Source organism: Falco punctatus, assembly GCF_963210335.1.
Source record: "Falco punctatus genome assembly, chromosome: 13".
Classification (NCBI taxonomy): Eukaryota; Metazoa; Chordata; class Aves; order Falconiformes; family Falconidae; genus Falco; species Falco punctatus.
This window is the reverse complement of record NC_137593.1, coordinates 23,613,784-23,639,508: the sequence shown is the minus strand read 5'-3', so window position 1 is coordinate 23,639,508 and position 25,725 is coordinate 23,613,784. Positions and strand designations below refer to the sequence as shown.

The 25,725-nt window shown below is 42.8% G+C and overlaps 2 protein-coding genes across 3 annotated transcripts in view; both read right to left on the bottom strand.

The window, feature by feature from the left end:
* Positions 1-11,449, bottom strand: part of ITM2C (integral membrane protein 2C) — a 36,988-nt gene extending 25,539 nt beyond the window's left edge. The window contains exon 1 of the mRNA XM_080409424.1: positions 3,351-11,449. The gene's annotated coding sequence lies outside the window, so the exon portion shown is untranslated. The remainder of the gene's footprint in view (positions 1-3,350) is intronic.
* An 11,749-nt stretch (positions 11,450-23,198) lies between these two features.
* Positions 23,199-25,725, bottom strand: part of CAB39 (calcium binding protein 39) — a 42,257-nt gene continuing 39,730 nt past the window's right edge. For both annotated transcript variants that reach the window (XM_080409413.1, XM_080409414.1), the window contains exon 9: positions 23,199-25,626. In XM_080409413.1, coding sequence (XP_080265539.1) covers positions 25,438-25,626 — 189 coding nt within the window. In that variant the 3' untranslated portion in view covers positions 23,199-25,437. The remainder of the gene's footprint in view (positions 25,627-25,725) is intronic.

The following is a 25,725-nucleotide window of genomic DNA, read 5'->3' as shown; positions in this document are numbered from 1 at the left end:
TCCCCCAGGATCAAGCTCTGGGCAGCAGAACAGATGGATCCCCTTCATCAGGGGGGCAATCATCTAGAAAAAGCCCTTCCTGACAGAAGCAGTGTGGCACAAAGAAGAGAATTTGGGGTGCGTGTGGTGCTTTTGTGCCACTGGTTCTGGTCCTGTGCCATTGGATGCTGGCTGGGGAGCCACAGATACGAAGGCACTCTGCACGGCCGGATCGGCGGGGCATTACCTGGCTGTACGCAGGACTCACCGAAGCACTTGCACAGCAAGGAGGAAAGAACACATGTTGACAGTTTTGTTAAGGTAACAAAAACGGGGAAAAAAATCATCCACAAACCCCTCTCTGCCAGCCATCGGTAGCAACGAAAGCAGCAAACTGTCAGTGGAGAAACACAGCAATACCCTTACATTGATTCGGTCCACTTAAACATTGTATTTAAAGTCATTATGAGCATTTTCTTTCGATCCGGAAGGATTCATTATGTACCGAGTGCTTTACATCATGTTATGAACTAACCCATTGATAAATTAGTGCTAAATTTTATTTTCAAAAGGCATATTTGGCAGAGATACAACACTGACTCACAACAACAATTGCTCATAGTGCTGACTTGCCATTGTTCAGTATTTAGAACCGTTCAGTCCTTCCGGCATCCCGCCAAGTGGGTAAAAGTTACATCAAGATTGCAAGTTTTATCTCACACAGAGACAAGGGGCAGCATTTCCAAAACAGCCCCCAATTTTAGGAGCTCAAACTGAGACAAGCTGGTCCTGAGTTTCTGGTATCAGGAGTGCCTACAGCCAGATCCAAACATCTCCCACTCAACACGCAAACCCAAAGACACCATCAGGATCATCTGTGACAGCAGCTGTACAGCAATTGCTAACTACTCTACTAATGTCTATCACAAATGACATGTGGCCTTAGAGCAAGGAAGTGTCCAGAACAGGTGCAGGGGGGCAGGAATCCCTGTGCCCCAGTTCTCTCAATCCACCAAGCCATCCTGCTTTCTATCCCCTTCATCACTTTGGGGCGTAGATTTGTCCCTGCCTTTTTTCAGGTTGTTTGGCTACACCCTTTCCTCGCACGGAGCTATTCTGTACGAGAAAGGCTGTGCTGCCTCCTCTGCCTCCGCTCCGACAGTCTGCCAGGCAGCTCTCATCACAGAAAAGAAATCTAAAGCCAGGATGCCAGCTGGGGAAAAGCGATATGAAATCTCTCAATATATCCGATAAACAGCAGAGAAAGCCTGACAGGCAAATCTCTAGTTTCAAGGCAGAACTTGCAGAAAAATTGGGTTTTTTTCTTTCCGTTTGTGGCAAACATGCCTCCACCACCCCGTCCCCAATCAGTCTGTGGGACTGGTGGGACAAGCCTGCAGTCACAATAGCAAAGGATCTTCTTCTGGTACTTAGGTCATTTGTGAAAAATATTGAGAGAAATAAGCACAAGGCTCCTGATGTTCATCAGGGCTCCTGACAGAACTGGTCTATTGATTTTCAGAGGCAAACAGACCAAAAGGCAGCACCACACCACACCAAGCCAGCAGCAGAGCACCAAGCAGCAGGGACAGTGGCTCTGCCAGGTGCCAGCCTGCCAACTACCGAACCGACCTGGGTATCCTCTGGAGTACAGCAACTAAATTCCTGTTTCAAGTGGAAAGTAGTCTTGATCAAATATGCCAGACTGACATCAGAGTGTATGTGGTTGAGGAGTCCCCTGTCCACCTCCGAAGCTGCCCCCTCAGACCAGGCTAGCTACGCCACACCAGGGAGCCCCACTGCCCTCCCTGGCTGCTGCTTCTGCAACTCGTGCCCAGGCACGGCTTAAATGTCACCACCCTGTAAAACGTGAACTGGCCCCCAAAATCACCTGCAAAGCAAAAACTGCTCCCCATGAGGTCAGGAATCCTGCAGGATGCCGTTAACATGCACTTTTGCAAAACACTTTTTTAAAATTACTTTTTCTTTTCTTTTTTTTTTTTTTTAATAGAAACATGCACAAGTGCCTCGAACAATCTACCACTTTCCAGTATTTGTGAATACAACTGGAACGCTCATATTAATTTTGCTGTACCACTAAAAAAATTTGCAGGACTGGCAAGGAAGGCAAGTTATTCTCAGAAAAAATGAACCCAAAGCAGGTACTTTAAAAATTTATATAACACCCAAATGATTACAAAAATGGGTCAACATTACAGGTCTAAAACTTTAAAGCATCCTTATTTAATGTTTCAACATTTACTGTCAGTCACAGCCATGTCATTCCAAGGCATCTCCTGATTTCAATTATATATCTGGATAAATGGCTCTGCAAGCATTAAGAAAAATCACTGTAGTCATCACATGCCTAGTTTCAAACTAAAATAGTTTTTCAGTACGAAATCTCCTCCAGCTATAGGTCCTTCAGTCTGAGGCTTAGAGGATAAACACTGGCAATGAACTTAATGTTTCTTGTTAATGCAGCTTCCAAAAAAAAAAAAAAAAAAGCGTCTCTTGCCTTGCAGTGGAGAAGTGACATGCTGCTTATAAAACATCTTGCTCAAATCTACTGTCTTTTCTATTATTAAGCAAGCAGGTTTCAATTTAAAACTGCCACCTTACTGACTTCATTAAAGCCGCCTGGTATTTTATTAGTCTTTGATAACAAAGTTTCCACCTCTTGCATGTAATTAAGTTGAATCCCAGGAACAATTTACTTGACTGATCTTTCATTAAGCACAGCAGCATGATAGCACGCTCGAGTAATGAATCGGTGAGAACTTTATAAACCTTTCAGAGAAACTGTCTGCTACCTTGCCAATTCCCACTTCTCAAAAAAGTACCACTTTTTGTAGAAAAAATAAATACTAAAAAGAGTGCACAAGATAACTGCCTTAATATATTCTGAGCCAAGCAAAATGTGTTTGTCATTTACAGAGCTGCATCTATTTCAGAGGTCTGCCTGGTGTATTTATAGTCCCTCACTATATCAGGCTGGAAGAAAATGTGAATTTTCAAGTCCTTAAATCATTCTGCTTTTTCACTGCAGTTCCCATAAGGACTTGTACTAGACAGTGTGCTGCAAGAATGAGCCGAATTCAGTAATATGCTGAAAGTATACTTCTATTTTACCTTCCTGTGCCTGATCAGTTGGGTAGAAAGCAAGCGACAGGCTGAGCTAAACAAAAAAAATAAGTAAAAAAAGTCATAATCACTCTTAAAGAAACAGATCACAAATGCAGAGGGATGCACTGATGGTTTTTCCTGTGTAACCTACTTCTAATTAGCCCACATAATTGCAAGAAGCAATTACCTGTAGCCAAAGGTAGAGAATCAATCCAGTAGGTTCCATGGAAAGTTACAGCACTCACCTGCAGCTGAACTTAGCTGAATTTCTTGTCACTCCTGGGTGTACATGCCACACCAGCCAGGCTAACATGTCAATCCCTACTACAGCTATCAAGGATCGAGTCTTCTGTTCCTTCTTTTCTCCTCTTTGAAACAAAACTGATGGTTTTGCAGCAGCAGGAAAGCCTGGGCCACCTAGGAAGGTAAATGGCAATCTATTACCATTATGTACTTCAAAAATAACAAGTAATTTTCTCCTAATAATAAGAATTACCCTGGATTAAATCTCCCTTCTGGAAACTAGCATGCTCCAGGTACCTCTGTTATCTTTCTTCTATAAACTCTAGTCTACAAATGGCTAGCACTTAGCATTCTTTGGTCACTATTAAAAAAAACAAAGTATCTACATTTCAAAAAGTACACACAGACCAGATGCACAACAGATTTGACCTGAACCATTATATTCACTGTTGGCAGGACGGACCGCTGCAAGCCAGAGCCAGAGAGCCAGGACGCTTGTTAACATTTGGTTGCCTGCTGTGGCACCAAAACCCCTAAGAGGTATGTGTGAAAAAATGGGGAGGGATGGTGAGAAAGGGAAGGAAAAAGGTGGCTTGGAGACAGCACCCTAAATACCCAGTCTGTGGGTTTATGTCACAGGATAAGCAGAGAGCATATCAGAGACGGCAAAATCACCTGAACTCTTGTACAGTTTATACTTCCTATGATTTAGAGGGAGTTTTTTTTCTACAGAGGTATCCGCAATTTAACTGGGAACATGTCAGGGGTTCCACAAATCAAAGTATTTCAGAAAACTGCACAGGGTACTTTGTATCACCTCTGGAAAGGCTGTGAGCTGCAGGGAGGGCATTCCAGCGGGTGGGAAAGCACTACCGAAAAGAATGGGAAACAAACCTAAAAGCCAAGAAAGCCCAGGAAGTGGGAAGGGCCCTATTCCTCACCTTTACATATGGATGCAGGCATTAAAATACAGATTAGGAACAAAAGCAGGAGAAAGTGAATGAAGAGGAGATGCTGGTTTAAGAAAATAAAAGGCATGAGACTAGTTTTAAGTAGTTCTGGCAGAAGGTGAGTGGGAGGTCTCCGCCCCACAGAGTTCAGCTGCATCCTTCCCCAGTTTCCGCAGTCCCAAAGAGGGACCCCCAAGTACAAGACAAGATGCAACCTGAGCTCTTACTTTCCCTTCTGTCCCCTCATTTCTAATTCTGTATTCAAGAACTGGACTTTTTCCTCCACCTGCTCCCAGCCTTGTATTATTTCGCTTGTCTGATGTTGAAAGAGGCCAGCTGATGTGGAAAAGCCCAGGGCATGTGTCTTCTCTGGAAGCAACAAACTGAACGAAAGTGCCGTCCTTCCTGCCAGGGTCGTGCAAACCAAAGGAGCAGGAAGGGATTCTGGGAGGCTGGCTGATATCATACCTGATACGATACCATAAGGACTAACATCATGAGGTCATTAGTCTTCTGACAGGTGCAGGCAAGCGTCCCCTCATCACGTACTCTGCCAAAACAGTGTCTGAACCAACAGGCTCATCACAGGAAGTTTCTTAGGGCAGATGTAGCATAGCATCAGTCTTAGATGTGGGGAGTGAAGCACCAGTGACTCCAGTTTCTATGGTGTCAGGTGCCTGGCTTCAAGAAAACGTGCCTGCAATTCCAGTTCTGAGCACAAGGCACATTTTAGCCAGCTACAGAAAAGCTGGGTACGTTCAAGAGGTGTCTATTCGCTTACACCAGCAGCCCACAGTTTTCACCAGCTCATGCCCATCCATCATGCAAGTAACATACTGTGAGCAAAGGCGACCCCACCTTTTTCTTATCTCTCAGTTTTCCTCTTCTTCAGGGCTTGCTAAGGGTCAGCAATGAGTATGCTCAGCCTGAATAAAATGCTTTCTGGCAAGAGCAAAGCACACTGAAGAGAAACGAGTGTAACCTGTTCTCCAGTAGATTTTATGCAGGGATGGAGGAAAGAAAATGTTGTCTCTTTCCAGGAGTTCCACTGTTGAAGAATGGGTTTTCAAAGCTCAGAGATAATTGCTGTGGTGTTTCATGACAGCCACATCCTCTAAATGAGTCTGCTGTCTCTTTGATTAGCAGATCTTGATGAACATCTCTGGGTTTTATGTTACACATTTAGAAAACTAACATTACTTTGAACCCAAGGGGGATGAAGTATCACAGGACACTGTAATAATACTAATAATCTTTAGAAGATGGTGAGTTCAATGTTAACTGGCTGCAGGACGGAGCAAGAGAAAGCCTGAATCTCTTCTCCCCCCTTTCCCTTCTTCTGTCTTTATTGAAATTTTTGCCTGGTGCCCAGTCATTGATTGCCCAAAATATTTGTACAGCAGGCACCACCCTTCTTGCCCTAGTTCCTTAGATTTGGCACTTTTCGGTGCCTTGCCATTGAACGCAGTATTGAAAATACACACCAAAAAGAGGAGAAAAAACAGTAACAACAAAACCAGCATGTTAGACAGACACGTAGACAAAAATGTGTCACTGAAAACCCAAGCCAAACAACTGCTTGAACATCCTCAGTTTCACCTTCTTTTTGGGAGGGTGACTCAGTGAACAACCCTTTTGTTCAGACACTCTCTCATACCAAACCTACTGTAAACTGGGTCACATGGAAAGAATCTGCCATCCCTCTTAGCAACACATGGCATCCTATACATACCCGCAACTAACAAAATCTCAGCGTTGCATGGTTGAAAAGAGTTTTTGGTGCACGAGACAGAACCGCTTTTATTTATAGCATCAGCACATATTATACAAACTCACACAAGCTCGGAGTCAGCAATTGGCAGAAACCAATCCAGCCTTTGCTACATAAGTATTCTCTGCTTTGCAGCCCAAATGAAATAAAAGCCAAAGCAAGCAAATTCAACCACATCTAGTAATTGCCATACTCCTGTTCAGACGGTCCCAGGGACAACGGAACAAAGATGACATCGAAGACCACCTTCACCAAAACCAGTTGTTGTTCAAACCCTGACTGCAGGCATCTATATCTAGGACATCTGACTTCTCTAACCACAGAAGCTTTTTAACTCTGAGGCCAGCTACCTTTACAAAGCACCAAGCATGGCCTCATTAGTGCCACCTTCACCCCCAACTACTCCCACCAATTTGGCTGGCTTGGCCCAAACACCCATCAGCTTTTCTGGTGAACAAAGAAAACTGCTTTGTTGGCAGATGTGTCCACAAGCCACTACTCCAACTCTAAGAGAGGAAAATTACCTACCAAGAAGAAAGAGGGTACCAGAATTTATTCTTGGTCTTAAGTGATGGGAGTGATCTGCCCACTTCCCCTTGCACTCACCAGCTGAAACACATTCAACGTTGAAGGAGCTAAAGGGAAACATGTGGGCTAGAAGCCTTCAGCTTTCCCTTGCTTCAGCCCCACGAAACTATAAGCAACTCAATATAGGGCTAGAAGCATTACCTATTCCTGCCTGTTATATATGCTCCCTCTTCACTTATTACTACTATTAACTATCCTTGACAACTTTAAGATATGGAGTAGAATTTGAAATTCAGCTGATGACATGAGAATTGGGTTTATCTTCCAAGGGATAGAGGAAAAGCAGCTGGCTTTCCTTTGGGGAAAAAAAGGGTTGTAGGTACTCAGTCCTATTTACAGTGTCTGGTACACTCACGTGACAGGGCTCTGGCTTCACAAATGTGGCAGCAGCACTTCAGCCTGGTGACCTTACAGACCAGGGACTGAGATCAGGGCCCCTTGCAGAATTCAGTCATGAACAGTGTTTTTCCAGGACTTTCATCCTCACCCAGCTTGCCAGCCACACGCAAATTCTTTCTGCCAGAATCACCTCCTAAGGGACTGAGTAAGAAATAATATTGAATGGTGAAACACTTAGAAGAACAATCTTCTATGAAACCTTTCTCAAACACACACACTTCACTGTTGTTTCTTTGAAAACTGGCCTAATCTCACATGACGCAGAGGGCAGCTACGCACTGATTAAAGAGACTGCTTCATGGGGCCAACTGGACCGCACTGCAGTAAGAAACCAATAGTGCCAATGGACAAGCAATGAAAAAACGTAATTAGCTCTAATCCAGCTAATTACATGGGCCTAATAGTCACACGGCTAAAGCAATCTCTCTGTACTCTCTTCTTGTCCCCCTACACTGCTTGACACCGTTCTGCCCAGGAACAAGGGCAAGTAATTAGAAGCAGATGCCCCAGATTACAATTGGATGCCCAAACTACGCTGCCATCTTTCTCTCTCCCCTCTCTCTTTGTAGCATAGACACAGTAAGTCCAGATGACTTTACGTACACAGCACCCTCCAATGGGAGCCTCCATTCCCCTGTGTTTCCATCTTCAAGGCCTATTGAATTGTATCCCTCCCCCGCCCCCGCAATTACCCCTGTTCCCAAGATTGTGTATTCTGCTCTAATCCTAAATATAAGAAACCATCAGTTAGTAGATCATGTGGACACAGCTAGTCCTTGTTCTGCCAGTGAAGATGCTGGTCAGCAGAGCATTTAAAGAGTCTTGTTAATGCTCAGAAGCAACATTTTCAGGTTTATGTTACAGCTGGAGATGCCATGAACATACGTTCTTCCCATTTTTTTTTCAAAAAAACACAGCTGCATCGACACAGTTGGCTGTGCCAGGAGCAGGCAAAGATTCAGCACGGCAGGGTGGGACACCAGAGCACACTCAAGGACATTTCAAGCGTGACTGGGGTTAGCCTTTGGGGTATTTCCACAGGTTTGCTTCTGATCGATGGGCTGCCCATACACATGGCTCCCCACTAACATTGAGGTTTGTCTTGGTGAAGCCCTGGGGTGTGCATGCACCTCCTTCATGGTAAGCCTACAGTGCCCGGCATAAGTGGGACAGGAAGTTTTTAGTTTCATTTTTAATCGCTCGTGGTTCTCATTTCGTTAGTGTTTTTCCAGATTCGTATTTGTCCCCTGCATAAGTTTCCAAAAAGCAGAAAGCCTACTCAGCTAGGTCAGACTGTGGAGGATATACCAGTTTGGCCCTCTGCAAGTCACGAGGACATATTCCCCTTGTCCCACCCTGCTCTGCCAAGAGAAATGTAAAAATCTCTCTTGCATTAAGTACCACCATACAGGAATATTTTTTTTTTAAAATCTCCTATGATCTTTATTGTCCCAAGTGAAAAAGACAACACACTGCAGGTAATAGAGGACATATACAGTAGGACTCCTGAAAACACACATTCAGTTTTTATCTAGTCGTTGAAAAAAAAAAAAAAAAAAAAACAGTAGTCTTATGAGCTGATCTCCCATTCTGTGCTCTTGTGACTTCTGAATCATCTTTCACAGATCTCGGTGAGACACACCAAAACACAGAATCACAGCATCATTTAGGTTGGAAAAGACCTTTGAGATAGAATCCAACCGTTAACCCAGCACTGCCAAGTCCATCACTAAACCATGTCCCTAAGCGCCACGTCTACATGTCTTTTAAATACCTCCAGGGATGGTGGCTCCACCACTTCTCTGGGCAGCCTGTTCCGATGCTCAACTACCCCTTTGGGGAAGAAATTTTTCCTAGTATTCAATCTAGACCTTCCCTGGCACAAATTGAGGTTGTTTCCTCTCATCCTATCACTTGCTACTTGGAGATCGACATCCCACCTCCAAGAAAATCTCTTAACCTGCAGGCCTATAAGCTTGCATCCCTGAATGCACATACTACGCTGTTAATGAGCTGAAAGAACCTCATATATTCAAGTCACTTATTTTCTGGGTCAAGAAAGAGAAGTCAGTGTCCTACAATCTACCACAAACTATACGTAGAATATTCATGTTCCAGATATGACCCTGGAATAGTATGGGGCTGCAGGTACGCGCAATGGCACAAGTATATGAGAAGTCCGCGTGGATGCCTAAAGACATATACATGATGAGTTGGCTCAAACTCCTCTGGATACAAGCCAAAATATCAGCTTCCTTAGTGAGGGGCAAACGTTCAGAAGGTGATAAACAGCAGCATTACTTTTCTTCAGAAATCTCTATCCCAAGTTCGATGTTTGGGCATAAACATGTCTTTTGCAGGACACACAATTCCAAAAAAAGAATGGAAAATAAAACCTTTACTTGCAAGTCTCGTTTTACAATTCTTGTAAATATTTCAAAAAGGGCAACAGACAGTTACAGGGGACACAAGATACAAACACCTTAAAACATCCCTGTTTGTTAAAATTCCTACTTGATGAGTAATATAGCCTCCAGGTTACTATAGCAGCAGGATCCATCACCTAGGTGACCAAGTATTAATGATGTCAACATTAACCTATCCCTATACACGCTGACACACTGTGCACATGATGAGACCTTAATTTCTTGCAAGATGTTTGTCTGCTTACCGACAGACGGAGAGTACCAGCCCATATGGATGGTCTCCGTGAGGAGTGAGCTTGCCTGACAGCATCAGCCTGCTCTGTTAAAGATTGTTTTAGAGGGCATCACCTGTCTAAGGTCTGGGCACCTTAAGCATCCAACACATGGAACTTGATTTACTACCAGTGTAATAGGTAGCAACAGAACTTCCATAAAAGCTCTCAAGAAAAGCTTCTGATGGACAAAGAGGTCACTTAACATACTAGAGGGTCTGAAGTATAAATCCACACAAATCAGCAAGAATCTCTTAGAAAATGCATTGGCAAGATCTTCCCCCAAATAAGCATTCCTTTTGGGAAGTCAAGCTTCCACTAAGGAACACCAAATCCAATAAATGTAGTAATTTGGGAATTTACTTACCTATTACATAGGGATGATCTGTTCCAAACCAACCTGTGCTTTCTGTTCAAGGCTTTGCAAGCAAGTCTTCACAGCACAACAGAGCAGAGCAGTCCATGAGCTTGCCTTGAACCCCCAGCTGGGTGAAGGCCAGGAGAGCTACACGGGGGGATCAAACCGCTGATTCCAGCTCAGAGGGAGCCTGGGTGCCTTCATACAGCACTGCACGTGGGCGAGGACATGCCCTCAGCTACCTGGTTTCACTAATGCTGTTTAATTCGAGATATACGAGACACATTCATGAGTACAGACGTGTTTGTTTACAACTAAGGAACAAATCACTTTGATTACAAAGAAAGATTAAACCCAAGACTCCTGAAAAATACCGATTTCTTCGTAACAACATTACATAACTGGTAACTTCCATAATTTAAAGGGATTTTGGTTGTTGGGTTAAAGGGAATGAAACCGAATTGGGATTTTTCCCCCCCTTTTGTTAAAGGCTGCCTTTATATCCCACAGAGAAATTAACTGAGACAGAAATCTCTTTTCCTCCACTACAATAAATGAGTATGATTCATTATTTCCCCACTTTGCTTTAAATATCCCGTCATAGCTGTGGTTTGCTTTGTTCAGCTACTCTCTACTTCACCTGCTGCGATGGCACAGGAAGCCCTCTGTGGTTCTCCTGCCCTTTCAGGACGTCTCGCTCGTCAAGAGTGCTCTGACCTTTACGCATCACTCACTTCACTTGCCCAGCAGATACCTGCAACCCCCAAAGACAGTTTCTTTGATCACACTTTCCTAGATAGTAGATTACACTGTTGACAGAACCAAAGAAACACGCCGTACTTTGTCAAGCCTTTACCCTTATCGAAGCACACTCAGACTTTGTGCTGCAGTTTAAATTTTCACAAGCAGAGTGAGCTGTTACAGCTTCGCTGACCCTTCAGTAGGCACGAAAACCTCCCAAATCAAATTTATGTGTTTGAAACCTAAGTGTTCAACAGGGCTCAGCGCCGGGCCCTGCCCGTGGGGCACAGCAGCCCCCGGCAGCGCTACAGGCTGGGGCAGGGGGCTGGGAAGGGCCCGGCGGGACAGGGCCTGGGGGGGCTGGCTGGGCCGGCTGGGCGGGAGCCCCCCGTGTGCCCAGGTGGCCAAGGCGGCCAGCAGCGGCCTGGCTCGTGTCCCAGGCAGTGTGGCCAGCAGGGCCGGGGCAGTGCCCGTCCCCCTGCGCTCGGCACCGCTGCGGCCGCCCCTCGACTCCTGGGCTCAGGGTTGGGCCCCTCACGGCCAGAGGGACATGGAGGGGCTGGAGCGTGTCCGGAGACGGGAACGGGGCTGGGGAAGGGTCCAGAGCACAAGTGCTGTGAGGGGCGGCTGAGGGAGCTGGGGGGGTTCAGCCTGGGGAGGGGGAGGCTCAGGGGGGCCCGTATGGCTCCCTACGGCTGCCTGACAGGGGCTGCAGCCGGGGGGGGGGGGGGGGGGGGTGGGGGGGGGCGGTGTCAGGCTCTGCTCCCAGGGGACAAGTGACAGGACAAGAGGAAACAGCCTCAGGTTGCACCAGGGGAGGTTTAGATTGGGGATCAGGAAAAATTTCTTTGCTAAAAGGGTGGTCAGGCATTGGAACAGGCTGCCCAGGGAGGTGGTGGAATCACCATCCCTGGAGATGTTTAAAAAACACATAGATGCCATGCTTAGGGACAGGGTTTAGTGGTGGACTTGGCAGTGTTGGGTTAACAGTTAGACCTGATGATCTCAAAGGTCTTTTCCAACCTAAATGTTCTATGATTCTATGTCTGCTTCCTTATCTTTTGACTGCCTATTGCCCCGTGTTCCTTACACTGAGTAAATACCATGGTGTCTTCTACCTCTTTATCCATGCACGGGTTGAGCAAAGACCATAAGAAGCCAAGTCCTTCGTCATTCTGGAGAACAAAAGAATAACTCTGTTCCTGATAAAGCCAGTTTTCTTGTCCATCTCTCGCTGGCTGACGATGGGATAACACCAGCAGTGGAAAACAAGATCAAAGTAGTGCTGGATCCGAGAAGATAAAAGACAGAATTCATAGAGAGGGCAACCTTGGGCAGATGAGAGAAATAAGAAACATTTTCTACAGCAAAGGATATTTTACACTGAGGCTAGACAAGGGCAAAAGATGCTAGGAGAAAACAGGGCCTCTCTGTTTCAGGAAAGAAGACATCTGCTGGCAGAGGGCTACTGGGCCCTGAAAGGTTCAACCTCAATACAGAGAACACTTGAGCACTGGCAAACAAGAGCACGGAAAATGAATAAAAGTTTTATTGTTTGCTGAGAACTGTACATTGTTTGTTGTGGATAAATACAGCCTGAATTTTGCAAAGCTTTTGTATCTGCTTGCTTTCATCATGAAAACACCCTTCAGAGGTGAGCCACTAAGCAGGAAAGCCCGAGGGCTCCCAGCCCGGTCAGAGGAGAGGCTGGAGCTGCCGGGGGGCTGCGGCTCAGCCCTGGCTGTGAGAGCCAGCTAACAGCACCAAAGCCCGGATTCTGTGAGAGAGACACCAAAGGACACGCAAACCCCGATCTGCTGATGTCAGGGAACCGTGTCACTTTGAAATTGTCAGACACGTTAGCAGAGGTGAAGAGTATGCATCTATTGTAGTTAACTGACCAAGAAACTCTCCATGGCTTTTTATGTGTGAATTCCATGAAATAATGTTTTTCTAGTTCACACCCCTAACAGCCCTCTTCAGAGGATTGTATACCCAAGGTCAGCATGTCTTTCTGGACAGCTGGGTGCCTTTAATGAATAACTGAACTTTGAATAACTGAACAGTGAATTTAATTAAAATGCATCACTTCACTAGAGAAAATATTCAGCACGGGTGACATCATGGAATACTGCGCTCAGTGCAAAGACACAAGATAAACAAGGAACATTTGGGGTTTGCATATCACCCTGCATGACTTAACCTCCTATTACTTTTTACATTTTTCTTTTGAAATATGTATTTATATATTTGCAGGAGATAACAGGCTAACCGAACATTTCAGAACTGCCAACAGCTGCTCAGATGAAAATCTTACCATTATGAGATTACAACCATGCTCAACTCTCCAGAAACAAGACTTTCTTCATTAAGCCTTTGGTTGGTCTTTCCTGGAGGAGCAGTGAAATGCTGAGTGCTTCTAACTCCGTAACTGTGAGAAATCAAACGGGTCCTGAACACTGTCGTATCATTTTGACTTTCACTTTTATTGCTCTCAAAACTAAGATGCAGTAACACAAAAAGCCAGAAAGATTCTGTCTGTTGTTTCAAAGTGCAAGAGCAGCTCATGACAGCACCTGAAAGGCAGTAGCATAAAGCTTCGTATTTTACATAACAACAAACAAGAGAAACATTACGCATCTGTTTCTTTGTGGGGAAGGCTCACACCAGAGAAAACCCAAAAAACAGGATAGAACTGCTGGAACAAATCATAAAAGATCTTCAAAGGAAGGGGGCACAGAACCTTTGGACTATTCTTCCCTTTTTGTAACGCACAGAGGACATGAAAGGGTTTTTTTGGTAATTCTTTCTCATTCTGAAAGGAATTTTTTCTCTTTTACACTAAAAATGCAAGTCTTGCCTTGAACAGAAGGCTCTGAGGCAAACTGCATAAAAGACATGCACAAGTCAGGATGAGGCACGCTGGTAAGGACATTTGGTTAGTGCCCATCCTGCATTTGATTCTCAAGGCTGCAGGTGAAACTCAATAAATATGCAGATTCAAAACCGAAACTAAACCAAATTTAGTTTAGCTGCAACAAATATTTTTAAAAGTGCAAAAATTAACATCTTTAAATTGCTAATTTTAACTTTGAGAAAAATAACACCCTCCATAAATTCACAGCTATCTTTGGGCAGAGGAAACCTGTCCTTCATACTTGAAGTGCAATTAGTGATAAATAAAATGCCTTTTGCGTTGCCTTTGACAATTTATATTGAAGGTCTGTGGCTGGATGTTTACTGCAATCTGGTCTGTAGCCAGTCTCTCTAGGTGTGTCTGGAAGAAGTCCCCCTTAAGGAAAAGGAGTAATCAGTTTGCTAATCTAGTCAGATCGCCTGTGCTATTGGGACTTTCAGTGAGCAGCAGCAGGACAGCGACTGTGTAACAGCCTGGCCTGTTCCCAGGCTCCAAGAAATGCTTTAAGCTGACTTGCACCCACGTATGTTTCAAAACAGAAGTTCTATCCCTAAGCTGTGCTGACAGAGCAACGCTGGACTGCTGCTAAAGTCCAAGTGCTGGCCATGACACCATGTATCCAAACCAGAACCAGAGCCACTCCAGCAGGCAAGCCAGCAGTTTATACTGAAGCTAGAGAATGAAAAGTACTCCAGCGTCTGGACAGGCTTAATATAACACTAAAGTCCATGTCTGGGACACGAGCTTGAGACACTTGAGCTCAGCCCTAAAAAATGAACCTGTATGGTTCAGACTAAAACAAGAGACCCATCAACGCACTATGGAAGGACACTTCAGCATTACTTCATCTTGAAGCACTTCACCTGCTTTTCTCCCTCCTTTTCTCTTCCCAACATGATATTGTCTTGCACTGCCAAGCCATTTCTTCTGTCCAGAAGCCTGCTTTTATTCCCCAGGATGTGTGCTAAATTGGGCAATGCTTCCCTAGATAGGCTTTAAGTTACCTTTTGAGACAGGCTTGAATCCCAAATTCTTTTTCTGCTGAAGGGAACAGTACTTTCTTAGTCAGGTGGTCTCTTTTCTGAGTGGAAAAGCAGCAGCAGAGCTGCGGGAGAAAAACTGGAGACTTACTTGTGCATCAACAGAATGAACTTCAACACTGAAGTCTGCTGTGCCTGCAAACATGCCAGATAAATTTCTCCCCAGCATACTTCTAATAGGAGAAGGAATCCTTTTTCTCTCTCATACTGGCTGATGGTGAAACTATCTGCTAAAAACACAAAAAGGCATCTTATTTGTAAAGGGAAGATGTAGAAGTCAGTAAGAGGAAGCAGATACGGGGCATCTTATGACATTTTAGCAGCTTCTTTCTCAGGGTAGAACTAAGCTTTCAAAAGTGAAAAAATTACAACTTTTCCCCTGTTCTGCTGATGTGGTGGGTTTGGTGGATTGCCTACTGCATGTTGAGCTAGGGATGCTGAGCGCCTGCTTGTGTTCTCAAATTCATGTGGCTACGTTGCCCTAGTTAGGATTAAATGATACGTTACATGCCAAGTCACCCTCTGCTAACGCCTGCTAGATGTTTTCTGGCATCAAGTTTTAGAATTGGAGCTGGCTGGGAATTTTCCATAGGGGAGATCTGAAAGAGAATTCTGTTTCTGAGAAAATGGAAATTTTCCATAAGGGGAAAAAAGTTGGTTTTGCCATAAAATGTTTTAGAAGGTTAGTTTGTAAAGAGGATCCAAAACCGATACGTAATTTTGAATTGGCCTGGACTACCCAAATGGTTATGTGGTTCTGTGGAATGCCCCAGAGGATCCTTATCAATTTTGGATACTTTCAGATGAAGACAGGCCAGCCAGAGAGCCCAGACTCAGACAATGCGAGGGCTGTGACTATGCTTTTCAGATGGCCCTGTGCAACTGCCTCATTTCTGACAGCCGTGGCCACCAGTATCAAAGGTGCCTGCAGAACAGGTGGTGGTGTTCAAATAATCCTCCCCAGTTACAAAGCCTGGTAGAATGTTACAACAGCCCCATGCAGGGATCTCCACCTGCAAGACACGGGCCCAGGCACAAGTTTTCCAGTAACGGAGGAGGCACTTCTCAGTAATCCCCAGATGCCTTCTGAGCTAGCATTTTCACCTCCATGTCCTTTCCTCCCTGCTGGAACCACCTCCTCCACCAGAGAAGACAGCATCCTCATCTCTCCTATCTTCTCTCTGCTCCCATCCCTTCACCCCTTGTACCCCGACTCCCACTCCAGAGTAACATCCCGGCTGGCTGGTGCCACTCAGCAGCTCCACATCGACACTGGGAATGGTTGTAGCTATCTCCTCCTCTCCATCCCACTTCCTCTGCTGGCTGCCTTCACCTCAGAGGCACAAACTCCGCCTGGCACCAGCAAACCGAGCAATGCACACATGCAGAGCCGCAGCGGCCACCCCATGGTGCTTCCTAGCTGTAAGCCTGTCACAAGGAACATGAATGGGAGACAAATCCATTGGGAAGCAGACTCCCTCCAGTCCTGTGCTTATAGAGCAAGAGTTTCTGCTACATTTGGGAACGCTCTCAAGGGTTGGCTTTCATTTCTTTCTTTTTGCATTATAAACAAAAATAAATAAAAACAAACAAACAAACAAAAAAAAAAAAAAAAACAAATAAAAAAAAAAGTGACCTCTTGCACTTGGCTAAAAGGACGCCCTCCTCTGCCCACTGAGTACTGATCAAGAATGCCTTGAGGCCTATACTGTCCTACAGGCCAGCTCTAAAGCCTTCCAAGATACCCACAGTCGTCTTTTACATTTCACTGGGCTCTGGATCAGACCACAATATGCACAGAAACATCAAGGAAGACAGATCCAAAACCTGAAACTGATGCAACCATGAGCAGCCAGTTTCTGGCCCAGACCTGCTTCTGCACCCTCTGCTGTTGTGGAGACAAGAAGGGATAGGAAACTGCCCACTTTGGCGCAGGGGTTTCTCTGAGGTGTGGAGAACCTCAGATCAGAGCTGCCAGTACTCGTATCGGGGTAGAGATGCCTTCTCATGTACCTTCTGCCTCCTGGAGTTAAAGGCCACGCTGTTAAGATAAGGACAATCAAATTAAACTCATCTCCTAGCTGTCATAGGACTTTTGACACAATCTGTGGACTTTTATTTTTTTCCCCTCCAAATAAAGCAAAACCTCCCCGCACAGTGAATGTAAACCTGCAGACATTGCTGACCTCTCAGAAGCAGACCACACATGTCCAGAAGCTCAGCAGCTGCAGGCTGAAGGACCTCACTCCAGCAGAGTGCTCCAGACACCATTACTTCCAGCAGCCTTCAAACAGCTCTAAACTGTGCTAGGGGATAAGGTTGGAGAGATGTGGAAATGTTGGTGCAAAAAGCGTTTTATCTCAAGCAACAAATAACAGTGACATGGGTATCATCGTGCAGTGCTCTCCAGGAGATGCTGCAGACTAGTCCTGAGAACAGCCTTCATGTTAAGCTACAAAGCCATGTCCAGGCAATGTTTCGAGCTCATTTGTCCCTTTGGTGTACCAATTTAAACACTGCTTGATTTACAATTGACTTTTCTTATCCTGAGTAAGACAGACAGCAGTGGAGGGAAACAGCATCTGGTCAAAATACTGATGCTGACTGCAAATTGCAAGGGTCAGTCTGAACCTGGGCACTATGGGCATACGTACCTGTCACTTCTGGCAGCGGCACAGCAAATCAAACCTGCTGCGGCAGAGAAAGTCTTTTTAGGACTGATGGACTGAGACAAGAGGAAATCAAAAATCTGATCTCCTTTGCTGAGTTGAGAAGATTAAATGCAGACTGCTGTCTGGTCACAGGATGATGCAAATACAGTTTGACTTTTTGGAGAGCAAGGTTCACCTGTACCAACACCTTGCCAGCTAGCTTGAGATCAGAAGGAGACTGTCCCAGTCACCTACCTACAGCACAGAAGTGACAGGAAAGATTGCAAAAGCTCACTTTACTGACAGAGCCCATTGCTGACGCTAGGAACCCAAATATACGGGTTTATACAAACAGGTCAGCATTTTGAAAGCAGAGGTAAAATTCTGGGTGCTTTATAAATCTGTTATCAACTCCAGGTATTGCGTGCCTCACACAGCTGTGTGTGGGTGTTGGTAGCACCTGGCTTCCTAACATTATCTGGTCAACCAACCCCTATGCCAAACCTGAGGCACCTCAACCATTAGTAAAGATCATGGTGGTCAAACATGCTAGTGCTGCTCCCATCCATCTCCACATCACATCAAATTCTCCTGTACTTGACACAGTGCTGTGAGCCCCATATGTGCTATACTAAATCTACTCTCACTTTGCGTGTTTGCTATTTCCTAATGATATACAAAGAGCGGCCTATAGGAAACCACATGTTGCCTGCAGCAATCATACTGGGTGATAAACTCTTTACAACTGCAGAAAAAAATCATTAGACAAAAATAACTGCACTACTTACACGAGATTCAGCAATTACAGAACATTTCCCAAAATATCCGTAAGAGCCCCTTGGAAAAAGGACTCAGAAGACAAATAGCAGATATCAGAAGGGAAGGGCAAGAGTGGAACAAAGTGATTTGCCAAGAGGATTGGGATCTTTTAAGTGAAAAATCAGACTCTGTAAGAGAGGGATTAACTAACAAAGCAGAGCTGCAGAAAATAGCCTTTGTGAACTTGGGAGTTCTGGTGCTCCCACTCCTTGCTTCTGAAGAGATAAGGAAGATTTACAAACCCAGAACAGAAACAGCTCAGCTCACATGGCTGATTAAACACAATTATCTGAGTCCAAGACAGGTAACACAACACTGCTCTTCACACTGCAGCGCTGTGTTACAAGAACACCGACACGGCTCCAAAACTGGAGCTTTTCTGACCCTTTGCTTCATTGCCCTATCTTCTCCATATTCTTTTTCCTGGAGTATTTTATCTAACGGGAAAGAGGTCTGGGGGATGAGGCAACTGCCAGGTCGGCCAGAAGACTCGCAGAGAGCTGACTCGGCAGCCAGGGGCAGCTGTACCGGCAGCAGTGCCAACTGCCTCCTGCTCAAAGCTGGCAGCAGAGCCCGTACAGCTGGTGACAGCGAGCTGAAACCACAAGCCACACAACAATATTTCACCTTGAGTGTTACCTGCCTGGCAGATGTTCTTCAAAACCGAATTGTGGTTTACTGCTCGTCCTGAAGAGCCATCAACCAACATAAACATCAATACAATTATTAGCAATTCCTAGGTTTTGCACATCTTTATTAGTAAGATAAGGAGGACTTTCTTTTTGGAACTGGGATGTCTAAAATGGCCAATAACTTACTGCACTTATGAATTTAGCCTACTAGCTTTTCCCCCTATGAACCTTATACTAGAGAACACTACAAACATTAACACTACCTGTGCACAGCTGTCACGTGTTACCAATTACCAAAAGCACAAGGTACAGTCAAGGGAAATTTAATTTACAACAGTCAAGGCCAAAAGAAAAAAAACAAACAAACCCAAAACATAGCTCAGAAAAAACATTCAGCTAAAAGAAATGAACTCACAACTCAATGCTCTTTTAAAAGTTTCTGTACAGAAGTTCAAATTACCCCGTACTAGCCTTCAGTTTATATTCATATCAAAGATAAAAAGGGGAAACATTTTAAAAATTGTAAAGTAGCAGTAAGGAATGAGAACACGTGCTTTCCCCTGATATTTTAATAATTTCTTTTTTGTCACCATGCCTCTCCCCTTCCACCTTTGCAGGTTTCACCCAAACCAGGGGAATACCCAACAGAAGGGAAGACTGGCATTAGAAATTGGAGAGCTGGGCTCCAGCTTCCCAACTAACACCAAGAAGCAAGTATACTTTCAGCCACTGCCCATCATAGCTCTCTTGCACTTTGTTCTTTGTAAAATATCTGTTTCTTATATTAGAAAAACTGAAGCCAACATTCCAATTCTGTCATATAGCATGTACCATATTACTTGTATTACTTTCTGGTGGCCTACAGCCAAGTATGGCCAACCATTTAAACTTTTAAATTAACTAACAGATATTTAAAAGCTATTCACAACTTCCAATGAGCTCATCCTATGCTGCTCTGTAAGTTTGTAACTGTTCCTGCTATGTTTGCTTTATCTGTTTTTTCTACAATACAGAATCTTTTTCTTTCTACAATATTGCTCTAATGTGAGTCACAGCCAAGATTCAACCCTAACCTGCATGTCTGTATTTCATAAGGGCTCTTTGAACACGAAGCATGTGGACCATCACAAAATTAAGCCTAAAGGATTTCCCTATGGTTCTAACAGCCTGAAGAAACGTTACAAGAACCTAGCTCTGGCAACGCGCTGCTTTTGTTTGCGAGATCGTTCTCCTACTTCATTAAACAATTTCTAGGGCAAATACATTTTATGTAAAAAATGTAGTATTAATGTAAATTCTTAAACGCTGTTTTCATGTAATTGGATATTAGCTGGCGTAACCCTGCACTCTAATTCCAGAGACAGAAAAAGATGAGGAAATTCAGCTGCTGCAAGCTAATTTTTACAGCCAGGTGAACCTTTGCACCTTTTAGTCTCTCCAGACTCTATTTCTCAAGCTGTCTGGATGCCTACAAGTCTGCAATACAGTCTGATTTTCTCTTAGTGACACATTTGCCTTTAATTCCACACAATCTGTAGAGGCTATTAAAGAGCTGAGAAAACTTGGCCTGCTCACACCTCAGTTGTTTAAACACTATACTACACATACTGCATGCCTTATTTAGATGCTTCAAATTATAGTTATAAAGGCTTATTTATTGTTAGAATACACAACATTCTTAAACTTTCCCAAACAGCTTCTATTCTGTTTTTTTGCTCAAATTAAATGCAAACCTAATCCTCTCCTGCAAGTCTCTAAATAACACTAAACAATATTAAACTCAGTTTGGTATGTTTTAATAGAACCTTGTTAAGTGACACTCACATTTTTATCACTCTTCCTTCATGGTGGGATGTGAGACATTCCAAAGGCTGCCACAAAACGAAGAACTGTAGCAGGATCCTCCATGACAGCTCAGTATAAGGGATTTGCTGGGGAAGAAATGGAAAAACACCTACTGTTGATTTAATTTTAGGCAAAGAGAGTGGTTAACTCCCTTTGTAATAATTTATCTTAAATATTACATACATAGCTGTTTCAATAAAAAGCAGCATATATGTATTTATCACTTTTTTCCAAATAGACCCACCCCCACTAAAACATATCTAAACTGTATCTTTATATTACAGCATATTGTTTATCTTCCTTCACTCCAAACATGCCCTGCGGATACTCCTTTAGCGTTACCATTATCAGGAACCTCCATCATCACCTCCAGACATGATCCCATGTACCGGAGTTACACTCAGCCCCACACCACAGCTGGAAAACTCCTGTGATTGATGGTATGGAAACCTTTAGCATAAAGGGTCCATCCATGAAAAGTGACGGAATGCCAGTTCTGAACATGGCATTTCTGAGCAAGTAAACAAAACATCCCTCCTTTTGTTGCATAAACCAGTATCTCCAGTGCAAGCCCACTAAGTAAGAGCTTGCCTTTGTATTTTGTTGTGAATACAACACACTTAAAAATCTAACTATAATTTGGCTGTGTAACTCAGGATCTTGTGGTTGGTGGTTTTTGAAATACAGAAGGGAGAGTCAACAGATCTCTTGAAATAGGAAGCAGAACAGGTCTTTTTTCTCATAAATTTCCTTCAAAAAATGCAACATACTGAAGTGTCCCTCTCCTCCCTTTTAACTTATTCCCGTATTTTTTGGTTTTTGATATTTTGACTTGCCTCCAGTCACATGATATTTAACTTAGACCTACCCAGGTACACTTGTAAATACAGATTACATACACTGGAAACAATCCTTCACAAGCTCAATGTGCTCAGATTAAGTTGAAAGAGATAACATACAGAAAAGTAGGGTTATTTTTTCCTCATTATGATACTAACCATCCACTTGAATGACAATATGCTGAAAAGCTAAAAGAAACAGCAGGTGAAACGGCCTTTGGAGAAAGGGGTACAGATGTATCATGAGAATAAACAAAATGATGACAGGAAATAAAGGTACTGCACCATACGAGATGGCATCAACTCAAGAGAACAGCCACATAAGGGAAAGCAATATGGACAGCAAAATTATTTAACAAAGTGGTCAGCAAAGGTCTAGAATAAAGGCGGGGAGGGGGAAAGGGTAGCAGCAGCAGAAAAACTGGTGAAGTTGCCTGCTAGGAATGACTTGGCAGGCTACGAATAAAAACAAACTTACTGAAAGTAACTTTGTCCATGACCTGTTCCCACAGGCTCCAAGGGCAACTTTTACTCCGGTTCCTAGAGATGGCAGCTCCTACAGCAGGTCCTGCTGATCAGCTCTGTAGATAAACACATTTTAAGTCAGTGCAACAGCTCCTTGCATTTCTCATGCCTCCTCCCACCAGGGCCATTTCATCCGAACACCCAGTCAAGTACCCCAGTAACCTTTTAACTAAAATCTGCTATTTGTTGTACTACAAGTATAAATTACTCCTTCCCCTTGTAACCTGTGATCTTACTGTCGGAGGAGAAAAATACTAACAGTTTAACACCTCAAACAGGTGTAGCCTCCAGCGGGAGCTATAAAAGACCAAATTTTTTTTTCTGCAAGGTAAGTACGTTCCTAGCAGGAAATCAGATTTTTCAGTAATTTTGCTAAACAAAACAATGCTAAGAATCTGCATTAAAAACATAATTTTTTTTCTTAAATGTAACACACACTTCTGACTGCACCTTGCATCACTCGGGGTGTTACCTGTGAAAACTGGACAGAGGCAGCCAGCTTCAAAGGCAAACAGACCATAAGATTTCCTAAGGAAAGAGTTAGCAATTGCACACACTTTTGGCTCCTGAAATTTAAAGAGAAGGGAAGAGCCAAAAATTATCAAGGATTCACTTTCACTTATCCTATCGGGTCCCGTCTCTAGACATGATGCAGGAAACAGCACCTCCTCCTTTTGCCCTTGGTCACACAAAAAAGGAAGGGAATCAGCTAATAACGCTATAAAAGAGAGGATACCAACAATTAATTAAAACTGATTACATCTCTAATACAGCTCTCTGTCTTAATTCCTAAAATGTGTTTTGCAATCTAGAGTTTTTCATGATTTAAAATTACTTCACTTTTAAAAGGCAGAAAGATGAATGCCTCTAAGGCAATAAAGGAGAGCAGATACACATCCACAGGAAACTCATCCTCTTCAGTAACACAGTAAAGAACACACATTTTTCTTCAAAATTTTATTTCAATTTAAATTACGGGGCCAGCCAGATCTTTTGGATAAGAAATGCGTTTTCCTCAGGAGAAATGAAATGATACCACGGAAGTAGAATTACAATTGTATACATCTCTTATTTAAAAAAAAAAAAAGAAAAAGAAAAAAAAAGCTCACATTTAAATAACCTTTAGTAATACCCTTAAGCCTTCAAGCAGATAAGAAACCACTTCCAGAACAAGTTTTTTAATACGAAGAGCACGTCAAATGAGCTTTAATTTAAATACAACTTCTTTTCAAATGCCAACATTCAAATGTTTCCACATACTAAAAAAGTCACCATAGCCATTGTTTCCAATGCCTAATATAGAGTAACCTCTACCCCAGTCCAAATGTTTTCACTTCTTTACATATATAAATCTTTAGCACGTCTACATTTTTCTAAAGAGGAAGCCTTAAATGTTATGGTGAGTAACTTGGCAAATAATGTTTTCCTCCACTCGGCTATGATAAACCAAAATATAATAGACTGTTAGTACTGAACTATAATACCATCTCACGGCCAATTCTGCTTGCCTGTGATCTTCGGTAAGAGTAAGCTATTTTCTTTCCTGTAGGCAAAATGAATCGGTTTGCAAAGGACACATTAAGAACCTCTGAAAGACCAATTATAACGTTCAGAGCAACTTTAAACAACTGAGTGAAAACACTCAATTTTCTGGAGGTATCTGACTTTTTTTTGAGAAGGATTTCAAATTAGCTTGGATTGCGAAGTATTTTAACTGGGAAGAGGACAGGAAGCAACAAACATTTTCTATAGCATTCACAATCAGAGTCAGCCATGCAGAATTTCAACTTCCAGACTCCAACCCGTTAAGTTTGCTTCATTGTGATCTTAGCGTTACTATACGATGGATAGATACAATTTTAATAACATCATTTAGCTATATTTAGTAGATTCCTTTTGTATGGTCACAGTAACAAAAACATGGTGCAAAATCAGTTGGGTTTGTTTTTATAAATACTGATAGTTTGCAGCATTAAAGAACAAAATCAACAAAATTAAATAATTTTGTTACCCTAGGACAGTATGAATTTTTTTCGTGACGTCGAAGGGAATTAAATCATTCACTTACACAACTACCGTACTGAGTTATTTACTGTAAGAAAGAAATGATGCACTGCAGGCTCCCCAGAAGTAAGAGGAATCAATATTAATTTAGCATAATCTTTGCCATTTGCAGAGCTGGTGAGCATAATGCTAGTTTAATTGAATAAGGCCAATATTATTCAGTAAGAACATAGTATAAAGGGTTCCAGTTCTCTATTTCAGCCTACCCTAACTGATGGCACCCCATTAGATAAGTGAATACAAAGATTTTGTTTGGTATTTTTTCCTTTTAATGCTGCAGTACTTAAGATTGTTAAATCAGCATTTCCATGTGATCTGAAGTATTCAATTACATATGAGCATTCATTTTGCAAAACTCAATATTAGGTAATAGTTACAGACTAATACAATAACATTCCTCTGCTGTACAAATTAAATCATATTTTAAAGAAATGAGCAGCCTAGGAGTTATATACAAAAGAAACCAGCAAGCATTGTTGAAATGAAATGCAAAATGTCACTGCTAGGTCTACTGTCTGAAATACCTTTAAAGTAAAATTAACAAAAACCCTTAGAACATATTTCCAAGTTTACAAGTAAATTCTCAGGAAATTCAAATCATGTCAAAAAAAAAAAATCTATAAAGCAGTGAAAGGCATATATACATTTTCCTTATGAACCTTGAGATTTCATTCTTTTAAAAGTTGCTAAGTTTCAGTATCAGTTTATTTGCAAGACAACTGTTTATCCCAATAAGCTCACATCTTAGATACATTTCCCCTTTGATTACAAATAAAGCACTGCACATTTTTTTTTTTAAATCAAGGCATATAATCTTATAGTATGGTGCCAGGTATGCACAGGTCACATTGTGCTCATATCTCAAACAAGGTAAGTGCAAACATACAGATTTATTCAGATTTGCAAGCATGCAACCTGTTACTTAACTACATTAATACCTTCTCTCCTAAACCAAACTAGTATCTATATGTTTGCTTTCACGAACCTAGAATCTTTCTTTTTCAGGACTCCTAATACAAGCAGTGTCTTTGAATTCTGAAATGACACAAATATCAAGAAAGTCCACATTGTGCAAGAAAGCAGCAGCTATGTTTTTCAACTTGGACTAAAAAAGAAAAGAGAAAAACAAAAACCGTTCACTGAACAGCAGATTAGCAGTAATGTTCCTCATGAATCGATAAGAGTGCCTGATGCTGAATATCTAACAGCAAATGCTGAATTTGGGTTTAATATTTTAAGGGTTTATTGGAGATTAAGCTTCTTGCTGTGCTGGTCTCTTCAAATCCCTGATCTGTTTAACTAAATAGGTCTTCTCATCATTAAATTGTTCATCCTCGGTCCTGTCATTCTGAAACTTGCTGAGGAACTCAATAAGTTTGGTCTGGTTCTTTAGAAGGATGTCTAATATAGGCTGTGTCTTGTTAGGGTTGGCTACAAACACCTGCAAGAAAATAAAAGGCATTTAGCATAAGAGTAGGAAACAGAAGGCTAAGTTAGAAAACAAACCTAGCCAACAAAACAGTGATAACAATAACTTAAA